Here is a 24,607-nt window from a genome sequence, read left to right on the forward strand (position 1 = left end):
GTTTCACATAAGAAAATATTTTAAAATGGAAGGAACAAGATAGAGAAAATATATTTGATGTAACAGCTAATACACAATATTGTTGGAAAGAAAAAACAGATAGTAAGTCTTCACATGGGAAAAATCCTTAACTTGCCGGCAAATAAAGAAATGCCAGTTAAAACAAATGTCTGTCAAAGGAGCACATAGAACTCTTGGGCAAACCCAATGTGGACCAGACTCGGGGAGTCCACACACCTCTGCCTCCTTGGAGGGACCAGAGTCATAGGACCTCATGGTCTGCAACTTGGCAGTTTCACTTCGGAGATTCTAGAAGTCAGTTTAGTACCAGAATGGGCTTTGCAGCACTCGGATTAATATGAGACCTCCGAGCTAGGTAGGTTCAGGGGTGCGGTCGGGAGAGTCCATAGCTGTCAGCCTGGGTCTCAGAACTGATTTCTCCCTCTTTCCCCTCCCTTCCCAGCCAAACTCCAGGCTGCCGTGGTGCTAAACCCCGGCTACTCCTCCATCCCACCCATTTTCCAGCTCTGTCTAAACTGGAAAGGGGAGAAAACCAACAGCAATGACGACAATATTCGGGTAAGGCCCTGCTGGGAGTGACAAGAGGACCAGGGAGAGCCCCTTTGGGGAGGTGGACAGTGGCAGAACCTGTCGCAGCTGAGGGCTTGGGCACTGGTGTCATTCCCAGAGCAGAGAGTCCTGCCGGGATTTGTGGACTCCTGGAGGCTGCATGGTGTAGTAAGAGCCTCAACCTATCTCAACCACTTACTTAGCTCGGGGTCCATAAGTTTCATCCCATTTATAAAATAGAATATAAATACTTTCCTTGAAAGGCGTAGGCTTGGTCTTCTGTGGAAATGGGAATTAACTCAGACGCCTAGAAGTGCTGGAATGAGGTGATGTGTGAGATCTTTGCAGCTGTAATTTTTCTTACGCCTGTTGATGCCGTAGCAGCCCTATGGCCATGGAGCCATATTGAACCCTAATACCTTCTGATTTGGATCTTATCTTGAGATTCCTCCTCTACACATCTCCATCTTCTTGACTGTGGGTGTGCACGGCAGGGAGAGTTATGTGGTGTGGCCCAGCTGCAGAGGCCCAGTTCTTGTGGCGCCATCACACCCAGCAGGTGGAAGGTCGTGCTGAGTTTCTGCTTTCCCACCTGTAGGCCATGGAGAGCGAGGTCAACGTGTGCTACAAGGAGTTGTGCGGCCCCCGGCCCAGCCATCAGCTCTTGACCAACCAGCTGCAGCGCCTGTGTGTGCTGCTGGACGTCTACCTAGAGACCGAGAGCCATGACGACAGCGTGGAGGGGCCCAAGGAATTTCCCCAGGAGAAGATGTGTCTGCGGCTCTTCAGGTGAGGAGAGGGGTGGGAGCCTTTGGGACCTCCAGCCCTGCCTCTCCCTGGGACTTGGGGCAGAGATCAGAGCCTGGCACAGAGAGAGGGCATGCATGTTCCCAGGTGTACTTACCTCTGTTGACAGAGGAAATGAAAACCTGCGGATTTCTCCTTCCTCAAACTTGCCCTGCAGCCTACTTCCTATCAGCCTGGTCCAGCTGTTCTTCACAAACACCCCCCAAACATGGGCCACCCGCTGAGTCAGCAACACCGGACCATGAACCAAGGGGATTTGGCTGAATTTTACTTCCTGTACTTTCTGTGCAAAACCATAGGTTTTGCTTTTTACTATCCAAATAAGCTTTTTAAACTATATGTATCCCCACCAGTCCCCAGAATCTGCTATACTCTTCCTAGGGTGCTCACACATCTATGAGAACCGCAGCTTTAGGCAGTCAGGAGTTACAGAAGGGCGCAGCTCTGACGTAAGACACGTGCGGATCTCTACTTTGCTGTGTGACCTGGGAAGAGGCACTTCAGTTCAATTCTGAACCTATTTCCTAAAGGCTGAAGTGAAAGTTCATTACCTTCTAGCTTATGATGAATTAGAGATAATTTATGTAAAGCTTCCAGAATGGTTCCCAGCATAGTCAGGGACTCAAGAAATGCCAACAAGTCCTGGCGTTTTGGCATTTAGCGCGTCTGCATTCACAGCACTTCTAGCTCCTTTTCTTTTCACTTTGGTCCTCTTTTTCCCTTTCATCCCCTAACTCATGTTCTTAGAGGGCCAGTTCTAAAACTCCAGAGTGTACATTGCTCGGGCATCCCCTCCGATCTTGGCAAGGGTTTGGAGAGGAATGGTGTCTGAGAAGGGGGAGGGGCTATGATCTGTTTCTAATTGGTACACCCCCCTGTTCCTGGTCAGTCTAAGAGGTGCCTTACTTGCCCCTCACCTTCTCAGACAGCCAGTCCCAGCCCCTAGAAGCTGTCCCAGCATCCTCCCTCCTCCATCTGGCACCACACCTGGCCCGATGCTCTCTCATGCTCTCTGATGATACCAGCTTCCTCCCCTGAGTGGCTGCTGGGAGGCAGAGCTGGCTGCTAAGTGTTGGCGCCTTCTGGGACTTGTTCTCCTTAGTGGGTCTGTGTGAGATCTCAGTTCTTGAGCACATTTCCAGGCTGGGAGCTCCGACACAACCAGGGCTTATTTTCTGTTACCTAATGGTTCACGAAGGACCCATTTCCTGAAGCGTTTTGTATGTCGCCCAGGCTGAGCCCCTCTGTCAGGACATCCTGGGAAGGTGCTCCTTTGGCTACTTAGACCCAGTTAACTGCATGACTGGTGAGATGTGTGATGTGAAGTTCTTGGCTTGGAGTCCAGCTGACCCACTGGGATCAGGCCAAGGGGCTGGGCAGCAGAAGACCTGAGGTCTGCCTCTGCCAGTGGCTGGATACCTTCAGGCTGTCAGTTTTCCATCAGCCATGTCTTAGACTTGCCTGGATGACTGCCCTTCTGGGAGGTATATGACATCATGGTTATGAGCAAACCCAGAAAGACCTAGGTTCAAATTGCTGCTCCTACCTGTGTGATTGGAGTCTCTCCTTAGCCCCTCTGAGCTTCAGATTTCTCTTCAATAAGACAGCATCCACCTCAGGTGTTGGGAGGATGAAATTAAACCAGATGGAGCATGTGCAGTGCCAAGTACCATGCAGGCAGAATAAGCCCTCACTTAAGTAAGTGGTTGCCCTAGTGTCGGAATAAAAACCTTATCGCTCCCCTCATCTCATCTCTACAATCCTACATACACACACCTACCCAGCGGCCCTCCCTCCCACCATCCCTTCCTCAGACTAAGACCCAGGGCGTCACTTAGTGGTTACCACTGAATGTCAGTCACAGGCAGATGAACAAAAGAGGCCCTTTAGCTGGACCTCAGTTACTGTGGACCCCATGTGAAGTTCTGCTTGAGGTCCCAGGATGATGGCTGAAGCACCTAAGCTCCACGAGGTCCATCGAGACTTTGGCCATGCTTGTCAGCCTGCCTGTGGCCAACAGGCTTTGGCGTTAGGCCTGGTTTTGAATTTGTGCTCTGCTGCTTTCTGACTGTATAATGTTGGGCAGATAGTTTTACCTCCCTGAGCCTGTTTCTCCATCTGTAAAATCTATAAAATGATTGAAATAGCATCTAAGATGTAGGCACTTAGCACAGATTCTTTTCACTCCCTGATTCCAGACTCCTACCATATCTGCATAGGAATCTCCCTGCACAGATTTAATTTTTTTTTTTAATTACAGAGATAAAACATGTTTGTTGTTAAACATACAAACAACAACGAACAGTTGTGTAAAAACGTTAAAAAGTGAGGGTGCCCAAGCCCTGTCCCCAGAAGCGCCCTTCCAGTCTGTGTTCATGCATTTGCAAGCGTATAAAGACATTTTTACAAAAACGGTATCACACCTTACATGCTGTTCTGCAATCTGCTTTTCTCGCACCTTCCTTTTTTCCCCTAACAGGCATATAGTATGGTGTGGATACCATAATTTATTCTATCAGCCCAAAGGCCATGGTATTAACCGATCTCCCTTCTCCTGTTTCTCTAGGGGTCCCAGCAGGATAAAGCCGTTTAAATATAACCATCCTCAAGGATTCTTCAGCCATCGCTGACCTCCCGATTGGCCTAGTGTTTCTGCCTGGGTCCTAAGTGCTGCGCCTCTGCTTTCTCCTCTGGTCCACATGTGGCTCTCGGTCGTCTCCAAAGATAGGTGTTTTATTTCTAGCCTATTAAAGTGTCACCTGACCAGTGGCCTTTGTCTTGTGCCTCCTTTGGGAGAAGGGGTGGCGTTGCAGTCTGGAAGGGTAGGTGGAAGCCACAGCACAGAATGAAAGAGCATTTGTGAATAGGCTTTCTCTAGGTGGCCAAGAAAAGCAGAGTGCAAATGATTCTGATTCTACAGAGAATCAGTATCTTGTCCACACTCATCTCCCTTGTTTCTGCTTTGGGACGTCCTGTCATCTTGCTATTATCCTAAGTCCCAGCTGTTAGGAGGTGACAGGGGAAGTCAAAGTCAGCGTAGCACAAAAACAAACGCTCTTCTTCCCCCCCCCCCCCTTTCCACTAGATCTGTCAGTGTCTCTGATGGCCAACTTCTCTGATCACTGGGTGTCATGAACGTCTGACAGTGCAATGCAAACATAAGACAAGTACATCACAAAGAATAATTGTAAACCTTGCAGGATTTCGTGCAAGCACCGGGAGTGATTTTGGAGAATCACACGTAGAACTCCCACCCAGGGAGGCTCTGGCAGAGTCAGACCAGGTGACATCTGAAAATCTTCATGGTGATGACAGGATAAGTGCCTCCAAAAATAATGGTTTGACTCTCAAAGGATTCAGAGAAGTTGTGGGGAAATAGCTAACACCCTCTAAAATGTTTGCAGAATTCTCTCTTTTGGAGTCCTGCAAAGTCAGGCAACAGAAGGATGGCATAAAGTTTTTTCTGGACAGTTTTGTCAGAAAAATTATATCCCCCCCAAATCAGTACTTAATTCATTCTTTATTCATTTTAAGAAACAAGATATAAAGATGTAAAAATATTTAAGAATGATTACATAGTTGCAAGTGTAATCTAAATGTGCTGGCTACAAGATGAAATAAGTTGTTGCAGCTTCATTTAGATATAACTGACACATAACATTCTGTAAGTTCAAGGTGTACAACGTGATTATTTGATATACTATGTATAGCACAGCGGTTACTACCGAAAGGTTAGTCAACACATCATTATCTCACATTTGTGCATTTTTGTGGTAAGAACTTTTAAGATTTACTCTTAGTAACTTTCAATATATGTACATTTTATTTTTTGTGGTAGTCCCAATCAAATGGGTTGTTTTTTTTCCTGCCACAACATACTTTGAAGTTTGCCCCCCCAGTGTATGCGTATTCACTCTAAGTGGACTTTTACTGATTATCCTTGGATAACATGGGCCTCTGGTATAGAAGCTGTTTCCTCCTGTCTTCTCAGCTATCCCTGAGCACGCAGTGACAAGGATTTTCTGAGGAAGATCTAGGAGACTCCTGGCCCTACCAGCGCCCTTCATTTTACAGATGAAAGCCTGAGCCCAGTGAGAGAAGGGCACCTCCGGTGGCTCTTACATGACCGCCATTACCTGTGCCCCCCTTCCCCTGATCCAACATTGTTCCCTTGAATTCCAGAGGTAGATTCTCTCCAGCCGAGGTCCTCGAACTTCAGTGTGTGTGAGTCACCCATCCGGGGAGCCAACTAGCAATGCAGATCCCCACGCACCCCACTCTAATATTCAGACTCAGTTGACCTAAGATGGGCCAAGGAAGCCAAGGAAGTGTATTTTTAACGAGCTCCCCAGGTGCACATTGCCCTAGTCTCCTTTTGGAAGTCGCTGTACTTTCTTCCTTGCCTCATTTTTCTTGGTGATTCCTCAAATGATGCGGGAGGGCCTGATTCTCCACAAGCAGGTCCCCCTCTTCTCTCTTCTGCACCTTGGGCAGCATTGCGAACCTCCGGGCGCTTGTTTCTCACCACAGGGTGAGATCTCCGTGTCCCCTGACCTACTTGCCTGGGACTTTGTCCCTGCCACTCTCCCCTTGGTCTGGCCACCTTCAGGCCTTGCGTCTCACTGCCTGTGCTGAATAAGATTGAAAGGTGGCCTAAAAATAGTTCCTTTAATGCCCCTGCATTGCAGTCTCCACTCTGTTCTTGGCTGGAAGGCGGCCAGACTGACTCAGCACAAAAGCTTGTCTCCAGTAGTCAGGATAAGGTTGCAAACCGCTTGTTAGAGCTGGAAGGAGGCTCTGCTTCCTAGGTAGGATCTCAGAGCCTGTGACCCTCCAGAAGAGATTTTTCTTCTTCAAAGGAGAAGGATGAACAAAAGAATCCTTTGGCCTTAAGGAGAGGGTTTTAAAACTATTGAGAAGCCCAGGACGATCCAGCCATTTGTGCCTCGGTTAGGCAGACGGGGGAAGGGGCCTGGCTTGCTTCCTCCTCAGCCGGAATTGGCCTTGCCTTCCCTGGGACACAGCCCAGACTTCAGGCCCTTTGTGTCCTCCTGCGTCTGGGACTCAGCCCAGGTTCCTTACCTTTTTAAAGCTGCCATCTATGTTCTTGATTTCTTCTAGTTTCTATTTTCTTCTCAGCTTGCCCTTTCTTAACTGTTTCCTCTACAAATAAATCCAAAAGGCCCTTTTTATTTTGAAGGTGTACCTGCCGATCACTCTGCAGAAACAAAGCTAAAAACCTTTTTCCTAGGAAGGAGCAGAGCTGCCAGACTTCCAAAGGGATTTTCTCCCTGTCGGTGTCGCTAACCTCTGCCCTTTCCATGGTGCTCAGCAGCCTCCTGATAAGAACAGGTGCTAAGCATCTCTTTTGAGTCAGGCTCTGTGCTACTCCCGATTTTACATTCACTGTCATATTTAATTACAACAGGCCACCAAGGGTACACATGGCCTTTCTTTTCACAGATGGGGAAACTGAGGCTCAAAGGGTTAGATGACTTGTCCTTGCTCACATGGTTCTCGAGCTGAGAACCCAGGGTGCGAGCCCAGCGCTCGGTCTGCCTTCACAGCTTTCCTTTTCACAAGCATAGCTTCAGGTTTCACATAGCTTCAGGCTGGCACTCTGGCTGGGCCGTTTATTCATTTCAGCCACGCAGCCACGCGTGTCCACCAAGAGTGCTGTGGTGGTCAGGAGTTCCAGCTCAGTGTCAGGCTGACGTTCCTAGGTCCTTGTTCTATCTCTGAGCAGCTGTGTGACCCTGGGCACATTGCTTGACTCACCCTAAGCCTGGGGGGTCATCATCTACAACTGGAGGTAACACTAGAACCTTCCTCACACAGTGCTTGTGGGGATTTGGATCACATCTCTCAGCACCACGCCCTGTGTCTAGCCAGCACTGCTCAGCAAAGAGGAGAGATTCTCATCCCTGCCTTCTAGGCTTCAGCCTAGTGTTAAGCCATTGAGATGTAGTTTTTTATTATTACAGGCAGAACCTAACCTATCCACTCTGAAACAATCCCCTGGGGAAAAAAAGGAAGAATGCTTTTCATCAACCCCGCTGTATCTGCTGAGCCAACAGCTACCAATAGGAAGGGCACATCCCAAAGCAGTCAGCTCCTTTCCACGTATTGTCTGTGTCCCCCAGGTCGCTGACACCTGACAAGCAATTACTTAGCAAATTGATTCTATTGGTTTTCCTAAGGTTTGTTATCCTTCCAGAGGGAGGATGATTTTGTTTGTCAGATGGTTCAAGTCAGTCCTGGTTGGCATCTGGCCAACCGATGCCGACAGCACTGGCTGCACGTCCACTTTGGACACAAGCGGAAGGGCAGCCGGGTAAGATCCTTCTGCTCTGCCTGTGCCACTTGGGGCCACCGTAAGAATGCTAGCCTCAAGGAGGGCTGGGGCTTTTGGCATCCAAATACCATCAGTACCATGTTTCCCCGAAAATAAGACCAGGTCTTACATTAATTTTTGCTCCAAAAGACACATTAGGGAGTATTTTCAGGGAATGTCTTATTTTTTCATGTACAACAATCTACATTTATTCAAATACAGTCATGTCATCTTCTGGAACATCGTCATAACGTACTAAATGCATTTGTCTGGCTGATGATCTTAACTGGGGCTTATTTTTGGGGTAGGGCTTATTTTTGGGGAAACATGGTATCTGGTTTGGGGATAACCATGTATTATGTCCCGGGAGAGGACAGAGTAAGGAAGAGCCTGCGCTCTGTGGTCAGACAGGCCTGAATTTAAATCCAGGCTTCACCTCTTCCAGGCTCTGGGACTCTGGGCAAGGTCCATTTCTCTGAGCCTCAGTTTCCTCAACTGGAAAATGCAGGTTCAGTAGTACTCACTTCATTGGGCTGTTGTTAGACTGTGGATGTATAATGCGTAGCCCAGGGCCAGTCCTTGGGACGTGCTCAATAAGTGGTGACCATGGTGGTGCCAAAGCTGATGACCTGTTCTAGTCTAGACAAGTCCTCTCATTTTCCATAGACCTTGGCTGAGTCTGATTCATAAGAGGCCTTATAGTTCTAACGCCTATCGTGTCCTCCCTCTGGTTTCAAACCTGAGGAGATGTAGGTTTTCTAAGTAAGTGTCATTGAGGGCAATTGTTTAAAAATCAGATTCTTAAAAAAATTAATATCCATTTAATCCATATTTACTCTATGGAGCAAATTGGAAAGTATAACTCTGCTGCCATTTGGCTGTTTGGCCTTAGGTTCCTGCCTCTCTGGCCTCAGTTTCCTCATCTGTACACTGAAGAGATTGCACTCAGTGATGTTTTAGTCCCTGTTTGCTTTGAGTGGTTACCGTCTGTTTATAATAATGCATCGGGGCCTTTACCTCATCTCCCTGACCCCTATCTACTCTTCCCTTCAACTCTCGGTCCCAGGTTCTGGTATTTACCTCCATGTTTTTAATCATACGTAATCTCTTGATATGTCAATTTTTAAAAAACACTTTTTATTTTGAAATAATTTGTAACTTACTGAAAAGTTGCAAAGATAGTACTGTAGAGAGTTCTTGAATACCCTCACTCAGCTCCCTCTAATGTTAACATCTTACACAATCATGGTATGTTTGTCAAAACTAAGAGACTAATGTTAGTACATTACTATTCATTGAATTACAGACTTTATTTGGTGTTCACCAGTTTCTCCACTAGTGTTTTGGGATCCAGTCCAGGGTACCACATTGTACTGAGTCATCATGTCTCCTTAGTCTCCTCTAGGCTGGGATAGTTTGTTAGTCTTTCCTTTGATTTATCAATTTTAAGCATTTTCTCCAGACTTCTATCAGAGGTGAATGTTTTTGACCAATTATATACTCCCCGGCCCCTTTCCCCATCTTTCCCATATATATATTTATCTTACTTTTGAGTGTAATATACATTGATTGCTTTTGTTATTATTATGTAAATATGGTTACTTGTTAATCGCATATCATACTTACACTTCTTATACATAATACTGTGTTTGTCCTGGAGTTAATCATTGCTTCCCTTTTATTATTTGCTGTGTTTTCTTTGAAATTGACTAAATCTCCTCACACTCTCCCATAGTTCAGTACAAGCTTTTCAATTCAATTTTACACATGGTGGATCGTATCACATAGTTTATCAGTTTAATTTTTGGAACTTCCCCGCCCCTCCCAGACCCACTCTGATCTGGATAGAGGCTGCACCACTGCCCTTCAGCTCCTCTTTGTCATCTCACTGGAGATTCTCTTCTCTGTTGTAGTCCCTATTTTCTGTATTTCTAGATTTTTCTATTTCTTGGTTTATGTTGTTCTTTTGTTGGAGTGTGTCCTCTAGTAACTTTCAGAGAAAGAATTTATGGGAAGTAATTTTTTGAGACTCTGTATGCTTTCAATTGTCCTTTTTCTCCTTTCACATTTATTTTATTAGTATAGACTTCTAGGCAGTTTCTGTCATTGCTGCTGAGAACTTTGGGACCATTCTGGTTCTTGATCACCCTGTTTTGTTTTGTTTTGTTTTGTTTTGTTTTGTTTTGTTTTTCTTCCTTTGTAAGATTTTAGAATCCTCTATATCCCTGGGTTATGTGAGGTCCAGTTTATGTAATTCATAGATCCAGGGCTGATTCCACCCCTGGATCTAAAGTTTGGCATGTGACCTAGCAGGTCCAATTATTATGTTCCATTAATTTCAGGATGGGCACATGATCTAGTCATCTAATAAAGTTTAATCCTCAGACTTTGTTTGAACTCGTGAGGACAGAATCTCTTGCTGATTTGTACCTGGAAGAGGGCAAGCCCATAGCTACTTAGGAGTGCCATGAAAAGAAGGCATTCCTGAGAAAAGCTGTATTAGTTATCTGTTTCTGTGTAACAAATTACCCAAAATTTAGCAGCTTAAAACAACAAACATCGGGGCGGCCGGTTAGCTCAGTTGGTTACAGTGCAGTGCTCTTAACAACACAGTTGCCGGTTCAATCCCCACGTGGGCCACTGTGAGCTGCACCCTCCACAACTAGATTGAAACAACTACTTGACTTGGAGCTGATAGGTCCTGGAAAAATACACTTAAAATAAATTTAAAAGTTTAAAAAAACAATACATCTATTATCAAGGCACAGCTAGTTTGGTGCTTCTTCCTAAGGTCTCATAAGGCTGCAATTTGGGTGTTGTCTGGGGCTGCAGTCTCATCTGAAGGCTCAGCTGGGGAGGATCTGCATCCATGCTCACTCACGTGGTTGTTGGCAGGATTCAGTTCTTCGTTGAACTGAGGGCCACCATTCCTCACTGGCTCTTGGCCAGAGGCCTCCTTCATTTCCTTGCCGCGTGGGCCTCTCCTTAGAGCAGATAACAACATGGCGGCTGGCTTCCATCAGAGCAAGTGAAAGAGTAAGTGAAAACAAGCAAAACAGAATCCAGAATCTTCTTGTAACTTATTCTCAAAAATGATATCCCATCACTTTGCTGTATTCCAGTCACTAGAAGTAGGTCACTACATCAGGATTCACATTCAAGGAGAGAAGATTTAAAAATCATGAATATCAGGAGTTGGGGAACATTGGGAGGCATTTCACAGGCTGCCTATCACAGAAGCCAACACTAAGGAAAACAGCTGAAGGACAAGACTTGATCAAGTCCCAGCAACTTCATTTCAGCCTGTGAATCAAGCTGGGCCTAAACTTATGCCATCTTTGACTGTTTCAGGTAGGTTAGCCACTTAACTCCTTTATGTGTTTGTATTAGTGTGGGCACAGAGCCAGGAGTGCAGTTTCCAGGCTCTCGGCCTCATGTGGAAAGGTGCTGGCTCAGGTAGTAAATGGCCATCAACTGTGATTGGAAGGCCATCAGCTGTGGCTAGTTGGCCGTCAGCTGTAACCAGTGAGCCATTGGCTACTAATATAACTGCTGGGGCTACGCTAGCAGCAAATGGGGGCTAGCAAGAAGATGGTGGCTGAGCTAGCAAGCGCTGATTGCAGTTAGCAGGGCAGATTGCAGCTAGCAAGTGGGGTTGGTTGGTTGGCAGAGAAGCAGACGGCAGGTTGCAGATCATGTGGATCCTGCTTCCTGTGTCTCCAACCCAGCCGCCAGTGAGACCTTAGTGGTATGACTCCCCTATCTATGGCTCCGTGGGTGTTCCTTTTTGGCCTCACCATATCCTGTGTTCTTACGTGGGGAGCGGGACCAGAGACCACGCATGACACCCTGCATGACAATTAGTGTGCTAGAGCTTCCATAAAATACCACAGACTGGCTGGCTTAAGCAACAGTAATTAATTTTCTCACAATTCTGGAAGCCACAAGTCCGCCCAAGGTGCCACCAGGGTTGGTTTCTGATGAGAGCTCTCTTCTTGGCTTGTAGATGGCTGCCTTCTCACTGTGTCTTCACGTGGTGTCTTCTCTGTACATGCAGAGAGAGAGAGAGAGATCTCTGGTGTCTCTTCCTCTTCTTGTAAGGGTACCAGTCCTACTGGATTAGGGCTCTACCCTCATGACCTCATTTAACTACCTCATTTAATTACCTCCCTAAAGACTCTGTCTCCAAATACAGTCACATTGTGGGGTTAGGGCATCAACATATATATTTGGGGTAAGGGAGAAATACAATGCAGTTCATAATAGTGTTTAAGCCTATAGGTTATGTCATCTGCAATATCCTGAAATGTGAAGTGGCTGCCCAAACGCTAGGGGTGAGGAGCAATTCATTCTCATTTGCCCGGGACTTCCCTAGTTTTAGCACTGAAAGCCCAATGTCCTCCATCCCAGGCAAATTGGGACAATTGTCACCCTACATAGCAGTCCTTTGATGACCAAAACTAAACCAATGGAACACCAAAACAGCTTGCTCAGGATTCTGTGGCTTAGTATTACAGAAAACATATGGACTCTGGAGTTAAGTTCTAGGTTTAAATCCTGGCTCTACCACTGACTAGCTATGACTCTGAGCAACTCACCTCATCTGTTTTCTTGCCATTAAAATAGGCATCAGAATAGCTATTTGTAAAATTCCCATGTGAATTGGAGAGACTTTACGTAAAAACATGGTTAAAAATAGTAGTTGTTATCGTTATATGCAATTTGGGAGACTCAACCAACAGTGATTTTTTTTTCCAGACAAGACACACAGGGATTTCCTAAGTCCCAGATCCCTAGCTTGATATTTTGATATTGTAGCTACGTGCCAGGGCCTGTTGTGGGGGGGGAGGGAGGGCGTCTGTCTGGTTTCCCTAGGACAGAGCTGCTTAGAAAATTAAAGCTTAGGTTTCCGTAGAGTCTTTGGGTGTGTTTGATAACTTGAAGAGCCAATCAGAGCCATTTCTAAAATGGCATCTAAAGACCCCTTGTTTATTTTTTATTATGTTTTAAAGGAGGGCACAGCTCAAAGTGGCCCATGTGGGGATCGAACCGGAAACCTTGGTGTTAGCAGCACCATGCTCTAACCAACTGAGCTAACCGGCCACCCCTAAAGACCCCTTGTTTAAATGTGACCACACTACACTGTCTTAGCACTCTTTAAAAAAAAACAATATATGGTGATGGAAAGAGAACTGACTCTGGGTGGTGAACACACAATGTGATATATAGATGATGTATTACAGAATTGTACACCCGAAATCTATGTAACTTTACTAACAATTGTCACCCCAATAAACTTAAAAAGAAAAGAAATCAGTCCTGTGATAGGTGAAGATGGTTGCTGCAGATGAGCTGTGAACCCTAAGCTGAAGAGCTGACCTTGGACTGAACTTTGAAGAGGCACTTGCTCATTCTCTGAGAATCACCATTTGGTTTCTAGCGTGGGAACCACCCGTTCAGTCACTATGTTATTCTGAACTCTTCTGGTTGCAAATGACAAAGATATGCCAAATGAGATTTGGCAAAGGGGACTTTATTGGCTCAAAAAATGGCCATAAAGCCATGGAAAGGAACGCCAAAATCAGGGACTTGAAATCTACCCTGACTCTCTCTAGGTATCTTGTCTCTGTCCATCTGCCGTGTTTCCCCGAAAATAAGATGTAGCTGGACCATCAGCTCTATTGCGTCTTTTGGAGCAAAAATTAATATAAGACCTGGTCTGATATATCAAAATAAGGCCAGCTACTTCTTATTTTCGGGGAAACATGGTTATCTCACCCTCTCTCACAGACTAGCTTTCCCACAAGGCTGGAAAAATGGCAGCCCACAACTACTAATTCCCACATCCTCCCACATTCTACAAGAAGAGTACCAGCCACTCTATTGGTCTCAAGTTTAAAATGACAGGAAGGGGCTCTCATTGGCTCAGCTGGGGCCAGGTGACCATCCTTGAACCACCCACCAGTGACCAGTGGTAATGAGAAAATGTGGTGGCTCTGAGAACCATCTGGTTGGGGCAGGAAAAGAAGCAAGTCCCAGGAGGAGAGGTGCTAAGAAAACAGAACAAGGATTCATGACAGTCCTAAAGTTGGAAGCCACACAAGAATTTTACAGTAAAGACGCCACATAAATCCACACGAACACAGTTTTCAAAATTGTGTCTAGAGGAGCATGTCAGGAGTCCAGTTAAGTGACTATTGACATGTTCCCAATATGGTAACTGTCGTCTTCACTACAGGTGAGTCAGCTTCATATGGCCACTCATCCAGAAGGCTCATTCCTCACAAAAGAGGACATATGCAATTCTCTAGACTGTTCTGTTTCTTTAGAACCTCACCTGTTCCCAAACATTAGTATGCATTAGAATCAAGTGGGACGTGGCCTTTCCCAGGCCTGCCTCTCAGATTCCGATTCAATGGCCTAGGGTGAAATCAAGGAATCTGCATTTTTATAAGGCTCCCAGCCGATGCGGATGTAAGAGATCTCCGAACCACGCTAAGAAACCATGCACCAGGCCACCTGTCTACAAGATCCTAAAAATAAAGCATCTATCACACTGCCTGGCTTGTGCTCAGGAAATAGTACAAAAGAGGCCATGTACCTGGTCCCAGACCTGCAAGAGACTCGATGCTCAGTCTTGAGTGTGCCATCTAGACCTCCCCTGGCCCTGGCCCCCCACCTGCCCGGGGGAAGAGAAGAAATAGCAGCAGCATTTTCATTTCATAAGCACTTGGTTTTATTGCACAGAAGCAATTAAAAGTGGACTCCAGTGGAAAAGTGCGCCCTGGCATGATTCAGTGGCCACTGCCCAGCCCCACCCACTCCAGCTCTTCCAGAATAGAGAGCTCTGGGCAAGGACCTGACCACTCCTTTGGAAAACAGAAGGCATTCAGGAATAGGTTAAGACATCTCAAGCATAATGTGTTTCTAACTGCTCATTCATTATTGCGGTCGTCTGTCAGTTGCACATACAGGAAATAAATGCACTTATTTGGAAAGGAGGGGGCAGTTTTTACAGTCAAGTGTTTACGTGTGGCATTCGGCATAGATCACATTCCGCTACATAAGCTATCATAACATAATGGTCCATCGCCTGGGGAAGGTTTGGGGCGTGGGACGGCCCTCTCTTGCTAACATTGCTAACAGAAATTCCTGTTTGGTGAAGGAGGGCCCCATCATCTAAGCAGAGTTTTCTTCTTACATAAAAGGGAGAAAAAAATGAAAATTTGTGATGCTGACCCTTGAGCTCCCAGACCCTCCTGAGTTTCTTTGGCTGTTCTGATGTTTCTTTCTTCCTACCTTACTTCTCCCCCTTGGCGGCCTTATCTTCTGTGGCCTTCTCCGGTGGCCTGCTGTCTTTCTGGTCCGTGCTAGAGGACTTCTCAGCCTTTTCTGTCTTGGCTTTGCCAGGTGCGGGGGCCTCCTTGCTGGGCTCTTCCTTGGCCTGGGCCTCTGGTTTGGGTTTTTCCTCAGGCTTCTTGGCCTCGATGGCCTTCTCCTCCTTAGCCTCTTTTTTCTTGGGTGCTGCTGGCGTCTCTTCCTTCTTTGGCTTTTCCGGCTCCTTCTCTGCTGCTTTGCTGGATTCTTTGGCCTTGGTGTCAGCTGGTTCCTTCTTGTCCACCTCAGTCTTCTCTGCGGGTTTGGCCTCTTCCTTCACCTTGGCAGGAGCCTCCTTCTCTGGAGTCACTGCTTTTTTCTTTTCTTCAGGTTCTTCTTTCTTGGCTTCAACTTTGGATTCCTTGGGCTTCTCTACAGCAGGTTCCTTCTTCTCCTGGACCTCGGGCTTTGGAGCCTCCTTCTTAGGCACCTCATCTTTCTTGCTGTCCTTCTCCTCGGTTTTTGGTGTGGCTGGAGCTTTCTCTTCCTCTGCCTTCTTCGGGGGCTCTTGGACTTTCACCTCCTGGGGTTTCTCTTCTTCCTTCATGGGGGACTTGGCCTCTTCCTTCTTTGAGACCTCCTTCTCAGGAGCCGTGGCCTCCTCCTTTACGGGAGATTTGCTCTTCTCTGGGGACTTGGCCTCTTCCTTGATGGGGCTTTTGGCCTTTTCAGGGGATTTGATGTCTGCAGGGGACCTTACTTCCTCCTTCACTGAGGTCTTGGCTTCTGGGGACTTCACATCAGGAGTTTTGGCCTTCTCAGGGGACTTGGCTTCTTCCTTCACCGGGGACTTGGCTTTCTCTGGGGACTTGACCTTCTCTGGGGACTTGACCTCCACTGGGGACTTGACCTCCATTGGGGACTTGGCCTTCTCAGGGGACTTGACCTTCTCTGGGGACTTGACCTCCACGGGGGACTTGACCTTCTCTGGGGACTTGACCTCCACTGGGGACTTGGCCTTCTCAGGGGACTTCACCTCAGCTGGCGATTTTGCTGCTTCTTTCACAGGGGACTTGGCCTTGGCTGGGGACTTGGCTGCTTCCTTCTCTGGTGACTTGGGGACATCCTTCTCTGGGGATGCAGCCTCCTCTGCTGCTTCTTCTCCCTCTTCTGCTTCCCCCTCTTCTCCCCCTTCCTCCTCTTCCTCCTCCTCCTCTTTGGCTTCTTTCTCCTCTTCTTCAGTCACTTCTTCAGTCACTTGGATCTCCTCTGTCTGTTCCTCCACAATCACAGTTTCCTTCTCTGACTTTTCTACCACCTTGATCTTTTCTTCGCTTTTGACCTTTATGTGAGTGGACGTGGAAGGGATTTTGGGGAGTCCTTCCGGAAGGGAGAAGGGACTCGGGCCAAAGCCAATCCGACACTCTTCACCCTCGAGGAGTTTCCTGCGGAATGGACAATGGAACACGTTACTGTGAACTCAGAGCACAGTGATGAGTTTGGGATCCTCCTGGCTTCCTCTGAAGGTCCACTGCGTCCAGTGATACGGACTTTGGCAGAGGAAGGAATGTGACTGACGGGCACTTTGATTATGGAGAAAGCTACTTAGCAAATTACCCCAGGAACCACCTAGAATCCGCACCCCAATGGCATTGCTCTTGTTTAATGCAGTTAAGGCTGCAACTTACGCGATAACACATATTGTTTTGTCTTAAAAAGAGGCCCTCAAGAGAAAGTGCCTACATTAACAAAAGTTACATTTATTGTCCCTCAACTAAAGTGTTGTTCAAGAGAAAGTTAAGAGCCTGAGCAAACAATTTCCCACTTACCAATTTGAGTTTAAGAGGTCTAACAATGTTCTTATTTGAATTTCAAGGGTCTCCCGTCCCCTTGTATTCTTCATCCTTTGGGTTTTAGGAATTGGGTGATACAATAGTTTCTACTCTTTGCTACCTCACTAGATGTATAACTTTGGCCAAGCCACCCAAACTCTTTAAGCCTCAGTTTCCTCTTTGGTAAAAAGAGGGTCATAAGAGTCCCTACACCTCAGAGGGTTGTTTCAATAAGATGATGACTAAAAAGGACCTGGAAATGCCTGCCTCAGAGTCAGTGTGCTTTGCAAATTGGATGACATACAAATCACTCAGGGGTCTCACGACAGTGTAGATTCTGATTCAGTAGGTCCCGGGGGTGGGGAAGCTGAGAGTACATCTCTCTAACAAGTGCTCATGAACCAAGTATTGAGTAGCAGGACTATAGACTACAGTCAAGATATGGGAAGCGAAGGGTCACAGACAGCGACTGGGACAGGTCCTCATGGGATCAGCTCTGCGTCTTGGCAGGAAACTGCTAAGCTGGGAGGTCTCATGGTTACCAGTCACTGAGGAATTTCTCTGTGGCAACCCAGTGGCATCTGCGTTACCTGGATCTGCTCATGAACAGGATTAGCTTCTCCCCACAACCCCCTGATGTCAGTATTATAATCACTCCCGCCCCTTTTATTTCTCCAGAAAACAACTGCTCAGAGAGGTAAGAAATATTAAGAGAGAGAGTTGTAAAGGCCCCTGATAACTCAAGTACCTCCTTTCCCTCCAAAGCCGGCCTTTGGTTAGCTGGATTTGGGGAAGGGGGAAGGAGCTTTTAGCCCACTAAGTCCTTGTCAGAATGAAAATAAGCTACTCTCGAGATTTTTGTCTCAAAGAAAGTAGAATGGTGGCTGCCAGGGCTGGAAGAAGGGAGGAAAGGGGAATAGGGCGTTATTGTTTAACGAGCAGAGTTTCAGTCTGAGATGATGAAAATATTCTGGAGACAGATGGTGGTGATGGTTGCACAATAATGTAAATGAACTTCATGCTACTGAACTATATATTTAAAAATGTTTAAAATAGTTTATTTTATATTATATACATTTTACCACAGTTAAAAAAAAAAAGACAGGCAGGCTGCCTCGCTGGGGGCTTGAAACTCAAGGCTTAGCTCCTCCTAAGAATACAAGGGCTCCCCGCCACTCTGAAGGCACCCTGGCCCACCTCACCTGTAAGCGGCAATCTCAATATCCAGAGCCATCTTGACATTGAGCAAGTCTTGGTATTCTCGGAGCTGGGCTGCCATCTCCCACTTGGTGTTCCTCAGCTCGGCGTCCAGCTGCTGGATGGCGTCCTGGGGAGGAGGGGTCACATACCCGTCAATCACCAGCCAAAGGCTGGCCCTCAGCAGCTGGGGCAGGCTGTGCAAACCCAAAGCAGTCCTGTCTACCCACGCTGCTGGGGCTAACACACACCCTGTCAGAGCTGTGGGGGCCTCATTCATGGACATGGAAACCACCTGGAGCAAAAGTCCAGCTATGTATATAACCTCAGCCTGGAGAATGGTCTGGAATGAAAAACACTAGACACCAACAATAGTTATCACTGGTCAGTGGGATGATGGGTGAATTTATACAGATCTCTTAAGCTTAGAAAATGCTCAGTGGGAACAGAGCTTTGTCTGCTTTGGCTCCCTATTGGTTCCCCAATTCTCCAAAGTGCCTGCCACATAGTAAGGGTTCCAGAAGCATCAGTTATTGACAACTGAAACAATACACTGAAGCACAGAACGTAAATATGATTTGAAGCTTCTCCCCTGTTCTCAGGCCCATTTAACCACTGCTTAAAGTAAACTATTATGGCTGATTTTTACTGCCTCCCGTTTGCATTCTACAATGCTAATTTTTCTACCACCACCACATACTATTTGCATAGGTTCTTTAAAGGTGATGTTTTCTTTTGCCATTTGTCTTTAATGGGGAATCTGTCAAGGCCTTTCCCAGGCTACCCACACTCACAGACACTGGTTATTGTTTACTGAATGCTCACCGTGCCCAAACCCTGCTGGGAACATTTACACTCATCTCTTAAAAAGTTTGTCTATTTCTTTAACCTTCACAGCTCTGCAAAGCAGGCGTTTTTTTTCTTTTCTTTTTCTTTGAAGGAATTCAGATTCAGAGAGGCAGGTAAATTTCCTGGGGTCACACAGCTAGACAGGCATATTGGTACCCCTGGTATATCTGACTCAAAGGCCTATAGTCTTGACCACCACAACCCTGCTCAGAGAAGGGCAGTGATTTGTCCAGGGTCACCCAAACAGGTGAGGCAGTCTGGCGCTCTGCCCCACCCCTGCCCACCTGGTAGGATGCAATGTCAGCCTGATGACGTTCCTCCAGCTCAGAGCGCTGCCTCTCCAACGAGTCCTTGGTGCCTTTGAGTGCCTCCAGCTCTATGGTCCTGGACTGAAGCTGGCGCCGGTACTCAGTTATCTCCTCCTGCGCTGAGCGCATGGCGTCTGTGTTCACCTTGGCTGCCTCTGATAGTCGGTCCAGCCTCACTGGGGGAGAAAGGAACAGGGATTGAGGTTAGACACACCTGGGTATGGGTTTCAAGACCCAGATCCAGAAGGTAACTCACATGGGTTGAGGACGTACGGGGTGCTGGGTGTCATCCTGGATGCTTAACTCACCTTGTCCTGTATGGTAGGCAAAAGACTACTGCCCAAGGTCACCCAACTAGTGAATGGCTAAGCTGGAATTCAAATCTAGTGTCTAGCTAGCTCCCAAGATCAGACTCTGTCTCCGCCGACTCAGGCAGGATCCAGAAACCCTTCAGTGCAGAGGAAGACCCCATTTCTGGGCCTAATGCCTGGTTCAGTTCCCCAGCAAGAGCTGGGAGTTCAGATGTGAAACCTGGCTTAACTCTAAACTTCTGGTTCAGTTTAACTGTGAACTTGTGGCTGAACAAGTTCACGAGTCTTTGACCTTTGAAGGCATGAGGATGCTGTGAGCTCCCAAGCAGCCCCTTTCTTGCAAGTTTCTGCTGTGCAGAGACCAAAGTCACTGCAGAGCCTGGGGCCTGCATGCCAGCTCCTCTGTCCCTTCTCATTCTTTAGCACTGGAGCCCCTGAGCCAGTGGCAGCACACTTGGCCCATGCAAGCAAAGGGTTGCTGGTTCCCAGACCTTCTGGGGCCAGTAGAGGTCTAGAGCCTAGTCTACATCTGAAAGTGAACATCCTGAGTACTGAGATTGTGATACCCAGGACCTGAGTCAGGAGTGGGAGAGGGAAGGGAAGCCAGCTGGGTGGACCAGAAGTCCTTGGATGGTCTGCCTGTGTGAAGGGCAAAGCCCAAGAGAACAGAGGGATTTGCTCTGGGAGGAGCCTTGCTGCAGAAATGGGGGAGGAGACAGTTCTGCCGCTGCAGAGGAGTGGAAAAGGAACGGGGAAAGCCGGGGAAAGCCGTGCATCCAAATCCTAGCTTTCATGGCTTTCCCTGCTAGTGCTGGCAAAGATTTAGAAACCATCCTGGGGGGTGAGGATTGTTATCCTCTGGATCACAGACACATTTGAAAATCACTGAAACATCTGCACCCTCCCCCAAGAACAAGGACAAAGTTTTACAATTTCGGGGCGGGGGGGTCATGGAGCTCCCCAAAGTAAGAAGCTCAGCTGATCCACCTCCATCTTTCAACCCAAATAAAAATGAAAACCAGAGTGGGCAAGTGTTGGTCAAGGTCACCCTGCAGCTGCAGGAAACAGCTTCAGAGCTGCTGCAGCAGCAATCTAGCTGACTCAGGGCAGCATGTAGTGGGGGAGGGAGGCAGACTTGGGAAGCTCCCAGTTTCCTGGGAGAGGCTGGGGACACTAAGGGGCTCACCTGCCACCTCAGTCTCAGGCGCCAACTGGTTGTGGTGATGGTCCCCTCACACACACACCATCTCTCCCACCCCTGGAAAAATGATGTGAGAATGCCCCACCTCTCTCTGCATGTAGTGGGGAGGAGCCTGGTACCGGTCAGAAGAATGGAGTCCCCTGCAGTGTACAGGAAAGGGGGATGGGCAGCACTGGGCAGGGAAGGCAGGTTACTTTGAAGGACAGAGTCCCCAGCGCCTGTGACCACAAGCCAGGATTTCTTTGGCGCTGTAGAGGGAACCTGATGGAAAGAGGCCCAGGAGTGGGATGATCTCACATTGGTGGGGGAAAGCAGAGGGGACCCAGAGTTAAAGGACAGACATAAAGACCCTGGAGGAGCACAGCCAAAGGAGAAGCCAGAGTGTATGTGTGTGGGAGGGAAGAGGGGACAGCAGAGGTGTCCCAGAGTAAAACCCTTATTAAAGGGCCATGCACTTTGCCTAAGAAAGCTGAGTAGCGCACCCTCCAGTCCAGCCACCTCCACGCAGAGTCCACCAGCGTCCCCTGGCGTCACGCCACCCCGCTCCTCGCTGCTGGACCAACAGGGGGCACCCCCTCCCCCCCACCTCCGCGCGTTTGCGAACCTCGGAACCACTCCTCGGATTGCAACGTGCTCTGCACCGCGTGGCCTTCAAGCTGCGCGCGGATTTCGCGCAGCGCCGACGTCACATCGCATTTGAGAGCGTCGCGCGCGTCGGCTTGTGCCTGCGCCTGCGCGGCGCCGCAGCCCTGGATCTGGCCGAGCAGCTCGCCCACCTCCTCCTGGTGGAGGCGCCGCAAGTAGCCGCACTCCTCCTGAAGGGCTTGCGCTTTCTTCTGCAGCTCGACGCGCGCTGCCTCGGCCTCCTGCGCAAAACGCGCCAGTGCGCGCGCCGCCGCCTCAGCCTCCTCGCGCTGTCGGGCCTCGTCGTCCAGGCGCTGGCGCACGTGTGCGATGTCTTCCAGCAGGTGCTCTTGCTCCAGACGCAGCTGGCCGCGCGCCGCCCCCAGGCGCAGCACGACGCCGCGCATTTCCTGTACCTCGCGCTCGTACAACTCTCCCATGGCGGCGCGGCCCGCCTGCTGCTGCCTCAGCGCCGCAGCCTCGCCCTCCAAGTTGCGGTTGTGCGCCTCGAGCTGTCGCACCTTGTCGATGTAGCCGGCGAAGCGGTCATTCAGCACCTGCAACTGCTCCTTCTCGCTGCGCGCCGCTACTGCCGCCACCACGCAGCCCTCCGGCCCGTTGCTCAGCGTGTCTAGCGAGTCGGTGCTGGAAGCGACGACTGCGCCGCGGAAGCGGCTCGGCGAGGCAGACACGGAGCTCACGGACGTCCGTGCCCACGAGTGGAAGCCGCTCGACGAGCCGGCTGCCGAGCGCGTTCCGCCCTTGCGGGCCAGCGGGTAGTGCAGGCTGCCACCTCCGTGCAGCGAAGCGAACGGGGCGCCCAGCAGCGCGTCCGCGCCGCTGAAGCTCATCATGGCTGGAGCAGGTGCGGCCGCCGGCGGAGGGGGAGACCAGATCCGAGCCGGGACGGGGCGGGCGGCACTGCGGCAGCATTCGGACACTCGCCCTTTTATAGCAGCCCGACCGGGTCCAGCCCCTCGGCAGTGGGGGGGGTGGCGGAGGGGGGCCCCGCCCTCTCCGCCTCCTCCCCCGCGCCCCGGGGCCGGTCTGCTCCGCCGCAGTGAGAAGGGCGGGGCAGGAGGGGCCAAGGAGTGAAGGGGAATCCGCGCGGCGTCAGAAGAGCCGCGCGCCCCCCCAGGTCAGGTCAGGAGGTAGGGGACTCCCAGAGTGGACTGGTGGGGACCCCGGGGTGCGGCTTGTAAAAACCTGCTACTGTAGTCGGAAAAAGAGAAGGGACCTGAAATTGGGAGAAGACGAGAAGAGCTGATGGGAACAAGGGCACGGTGCTTTCGGGATGGAGCGATGGAAGACTGTAGTTAGTAGGATGAGGGGACCCCTGTATGAGATGGGGGTCACACGGTTTTCCTAATAATTAGAGGCGCTCAGGATAGGGGATGCAGAGTGTCTGCAGCCGCCAGAGAATAGGGGAGGGAGCAAGGCAATCCTGAATGGAGGCATGGTGGATGCTACAGAGGTTAGAATTGGAGGACTTCTGCACGGAGGTACACGGTTCCCCTAATAGCTAGAGGGGCCACCAGGAGAGGGCTCAAGAAACTCTGCTTGCAGCTCCGGAATAGGGGAACGGGACCAGGAATTGGGGAGGGCGGCAAGGCTACCCTGAATTGGGGGTATGGGAGACGCTGCAGAGGATGGAGAGAGGGAAGCGCAGATGGGGGGACACAGTGGTCTCTGCAGGATAGGAAGTGGGAGACCCTGCAGCCAGCCACAGCAGGAGGGACCCTTAGGGAAGGGGGCAGGGGGTCCTCTGCATACACAGGGTCAGAAAACCCAGAGGGGGGATGCTGCGAGGCACTGGGCATGAAGTTGGGAGAGCTGGCACGTGTGTGGGGTTGGGGGGGAGTGACAGTTGTGCTAGTAGTCGTTCAGGCCAGGGTCTGCACACGGAGGTCGTTTCCACAGTTTGCTGGCCAGTGACCTTGGACAAGTTATGCACCCATCTCAGTTTTCCCATCTATACAAAAAGGTGCCCTAGCCCTAGGACAGACTGCAACTTGAGACCCCTACCTAGCTCCCCAAGCAGCTTTAGCTTTGTGAGTGGGTGGGGGGGTGTCCTTTGGCTAAATTGGGGGAGGGGACCACGTGCTGCCTGTGAATATGGCAGCTGCTTTACTACAACTCGGAAATACATCTTTCTCCCTTTCTCCTCCCCATCTCCTCAACTTCAACTTGGCATCTCTCTCCACACCCCCACAATAGATAAGTGGGTGCCACGATAGGCATCCTTTTCTGCCCCCATAAGGCCTATTGGGGGATCATGTATTAAAAGGGGTCCTTGAAATCTGGGGGGGCTCTGCAACTGCTGGTGTTACTTGTCTTTTTCTTGGTTTTGGCTCATTTCAAATGCCTTGGGAGTGGGAGTGGTACTGCGGATGGTGCTTCAGCTCCGGGGCATGGCTTGCTCCTTTTCAGGGAGAAAGGGGTTAACCTCTGCTTTTTCCTTGAGGAGGAAGAAAAGGAGGTGTGCACCTCCCCCTTGCTTGACCTTAGGGCTAAACAGATGGGGGACTGAGGAGGGAGTGGGTAAATGATCTGGCAGGGTCATGCAGGGAGCCAAAGACCCAGCCCCTCAACTTTTTGCTAGGGGTCTGGTCCCTTGTTCTCTGTGAAGTTCTCCCACACACAAACCTGGACAGTCCCGCTCATCCGCTGGGAGCTGAAAGGACCCCTGGGGATGCCGGATGCTGGGTAGGAGAATAGTGTAGACTCCTCTCCCAGATCTGAGCCCCCCTCAGGCAGTTATCTCAACCCCTCCTATGTACGTTTCCAGTTTACACTGATTTTCCTTCTGTGGGATCCCCAAGATGGGGACAGACTATCTCCCAGGAAAGACCTGTGCCAGTTCTTTTCTGTTTGCCCTCCACCTCATTCCCAGCACCCGAGTTCTAAGCAGACCCTCAGCGCAGGGGAAGTGGCGGTGCTGCCCCTTTAACCACGTTTTGCTGGAAGGAGAGTGCGCAGGGGAAGAAGGAGGAGGGGGAGGGGGTTTCTGGTTTTGCATAGAGAAGCAGAACATGATGAAGCAGTTTTCTTCCCGTGTAAAGATCCAGGCATGCTCCAGCTTGCAGGGGGCAGAGAGGCTGGTTTGCAGTTGGTGCTGGGAGGATGGAGGTGAGTGTCTCGTCTGGGGCTTCTGAGAACGGCACTTTGTGGGAAAGGAGACTTGCGCAGGGCCCCCTTGCTTTCACATGGTTCCCCATTTACTTGTCGTTTTGCTTGGAATTTTGCCATTAGAGTCT

General features: G+C 49.3%; 3 protein-coding genes across 14 annotated transcripts in view; 2 read left to right on the plus strand and 1 right to left on the minus strand.

The window, feature by feature from the left end:
• The window catches only part of THOC5 (THO complex subunit 5), a 29,461-nt gene extending 25,315 nt beyond the window's left edge, over positions 1 to 4,146 (plus strand). For all 7 annotated transcript variants that reach the window (XM_019743090.3, XM_019743096.3, XM_088800945.1 and 4 more), the window contains 3 exons: positions 464 to 579; positions 1,169 to 1,359; positions 3,944 to 4,146. In XM_019743090.3, coding sequence (XP_019598649.3) covers positions 464 to 579; positions 1,169 to 1,359; positions 3,944 to 4,007 — 371 coding nt within the window. In that variant the 3' untranslated portion in view covers positions 4,008 to 4,146. The remainder of the gene's footprint in view (positions 1 to 463; positions 580 to 1,168; positions 1,360 to 3,943) is intronic.
• Positions 4,147 to 14,423: 10,277 nt separating this feature from the next.
• Positions 14,424 to 22,293, minus strand: NEFH (neurofilament heavy chain). Its single transcript, XM_019743104.3, has 4 exons — positions 21,331 to 22,293; positions 19,191 to 19,390; positions 18,063 to 18,187; positions 14,424 to 16,473 (listed from the first exon to the last, which is right to left on the minus strand). Exons 1-4 carry the CDS (start codon positions 22,202 to 22,204, stop codon positions 15,012 to 15,014), a joined length of 2,661 nt encoding a protein of 886 aa, XP_019598663.3. The 5' UTR covers positions 22,205 to 22,293; the 3' UTR covers positions 14,424 to 15,011.
• A 147-nt stretch (positions 22,294 to 22,440) lies between these two features.
• Positions 22,441 to 24,607, plus strand: part of LOC109453418 (uncharacterized) — a 29,987-nt gene continuing 27,820 nt past the window's right edge. For all 6 annotated transcript variants that reach the window (XR_016022378.1, XR_016022379.1, XM_088800948.1 and 3 more), the window contains exon 1: positions 22,441 to 24,479. Coding sequence is in view for 4 of the 6 variants with exons in the window: in XM_088800948.1 (XP_088657074.1) it covers positions 24,173 to 24,479 (307 nt within the window). In the remaining 2 variants the exon portion in view is untranslated. The remainder of the gene's footprint in view (positions 24,480 to 24,607) is intronic.

Source organism: Rhinolophus sinicus, chromosome 9, assembly GCF_057876585.1.
Source record: "Rhinolophus sinicus isolate RSI-liver-muscle chromosome 9, RSI-T2T, whole genome shotgun sequence".
Classification (NCBI taxonomy): domain Eukaryota; kingdom Metazoa; phylum Chordata; class Mammalia; order Chiroptera; family Rhinolophidae; genus Rhinolophus; species Rhinolophus sinicus.

What these genes read in the sequence shown, in the direction of transcription:
- NEFH (XM_019743104.3), bottom strand. Translation starts at nt 22,204, where the DNA reads ATGATGAGCTTCAGCGGCGCGGACGCGCTGCTGGGCGCCCCGTTCGCT. An exon ending in CTGACATTGCATCCTACCAG is followed by an intron (nt 18,188 to 19,190) that starts GTGGGCAGGGGT and finishes CCTCCTCCCCAG; the next exon opens with GACGCCATCCAGCAGCTGGA. An exon ending in ATTGAGATTGCCGCTTACAG is followed by an intron (nt 16,474 to 18,062) that starts GTGAGGTGGGCC and finishes TCCATTCCGCAG; the next exon opens with GAAACTCCTCGAGGGTGAAG.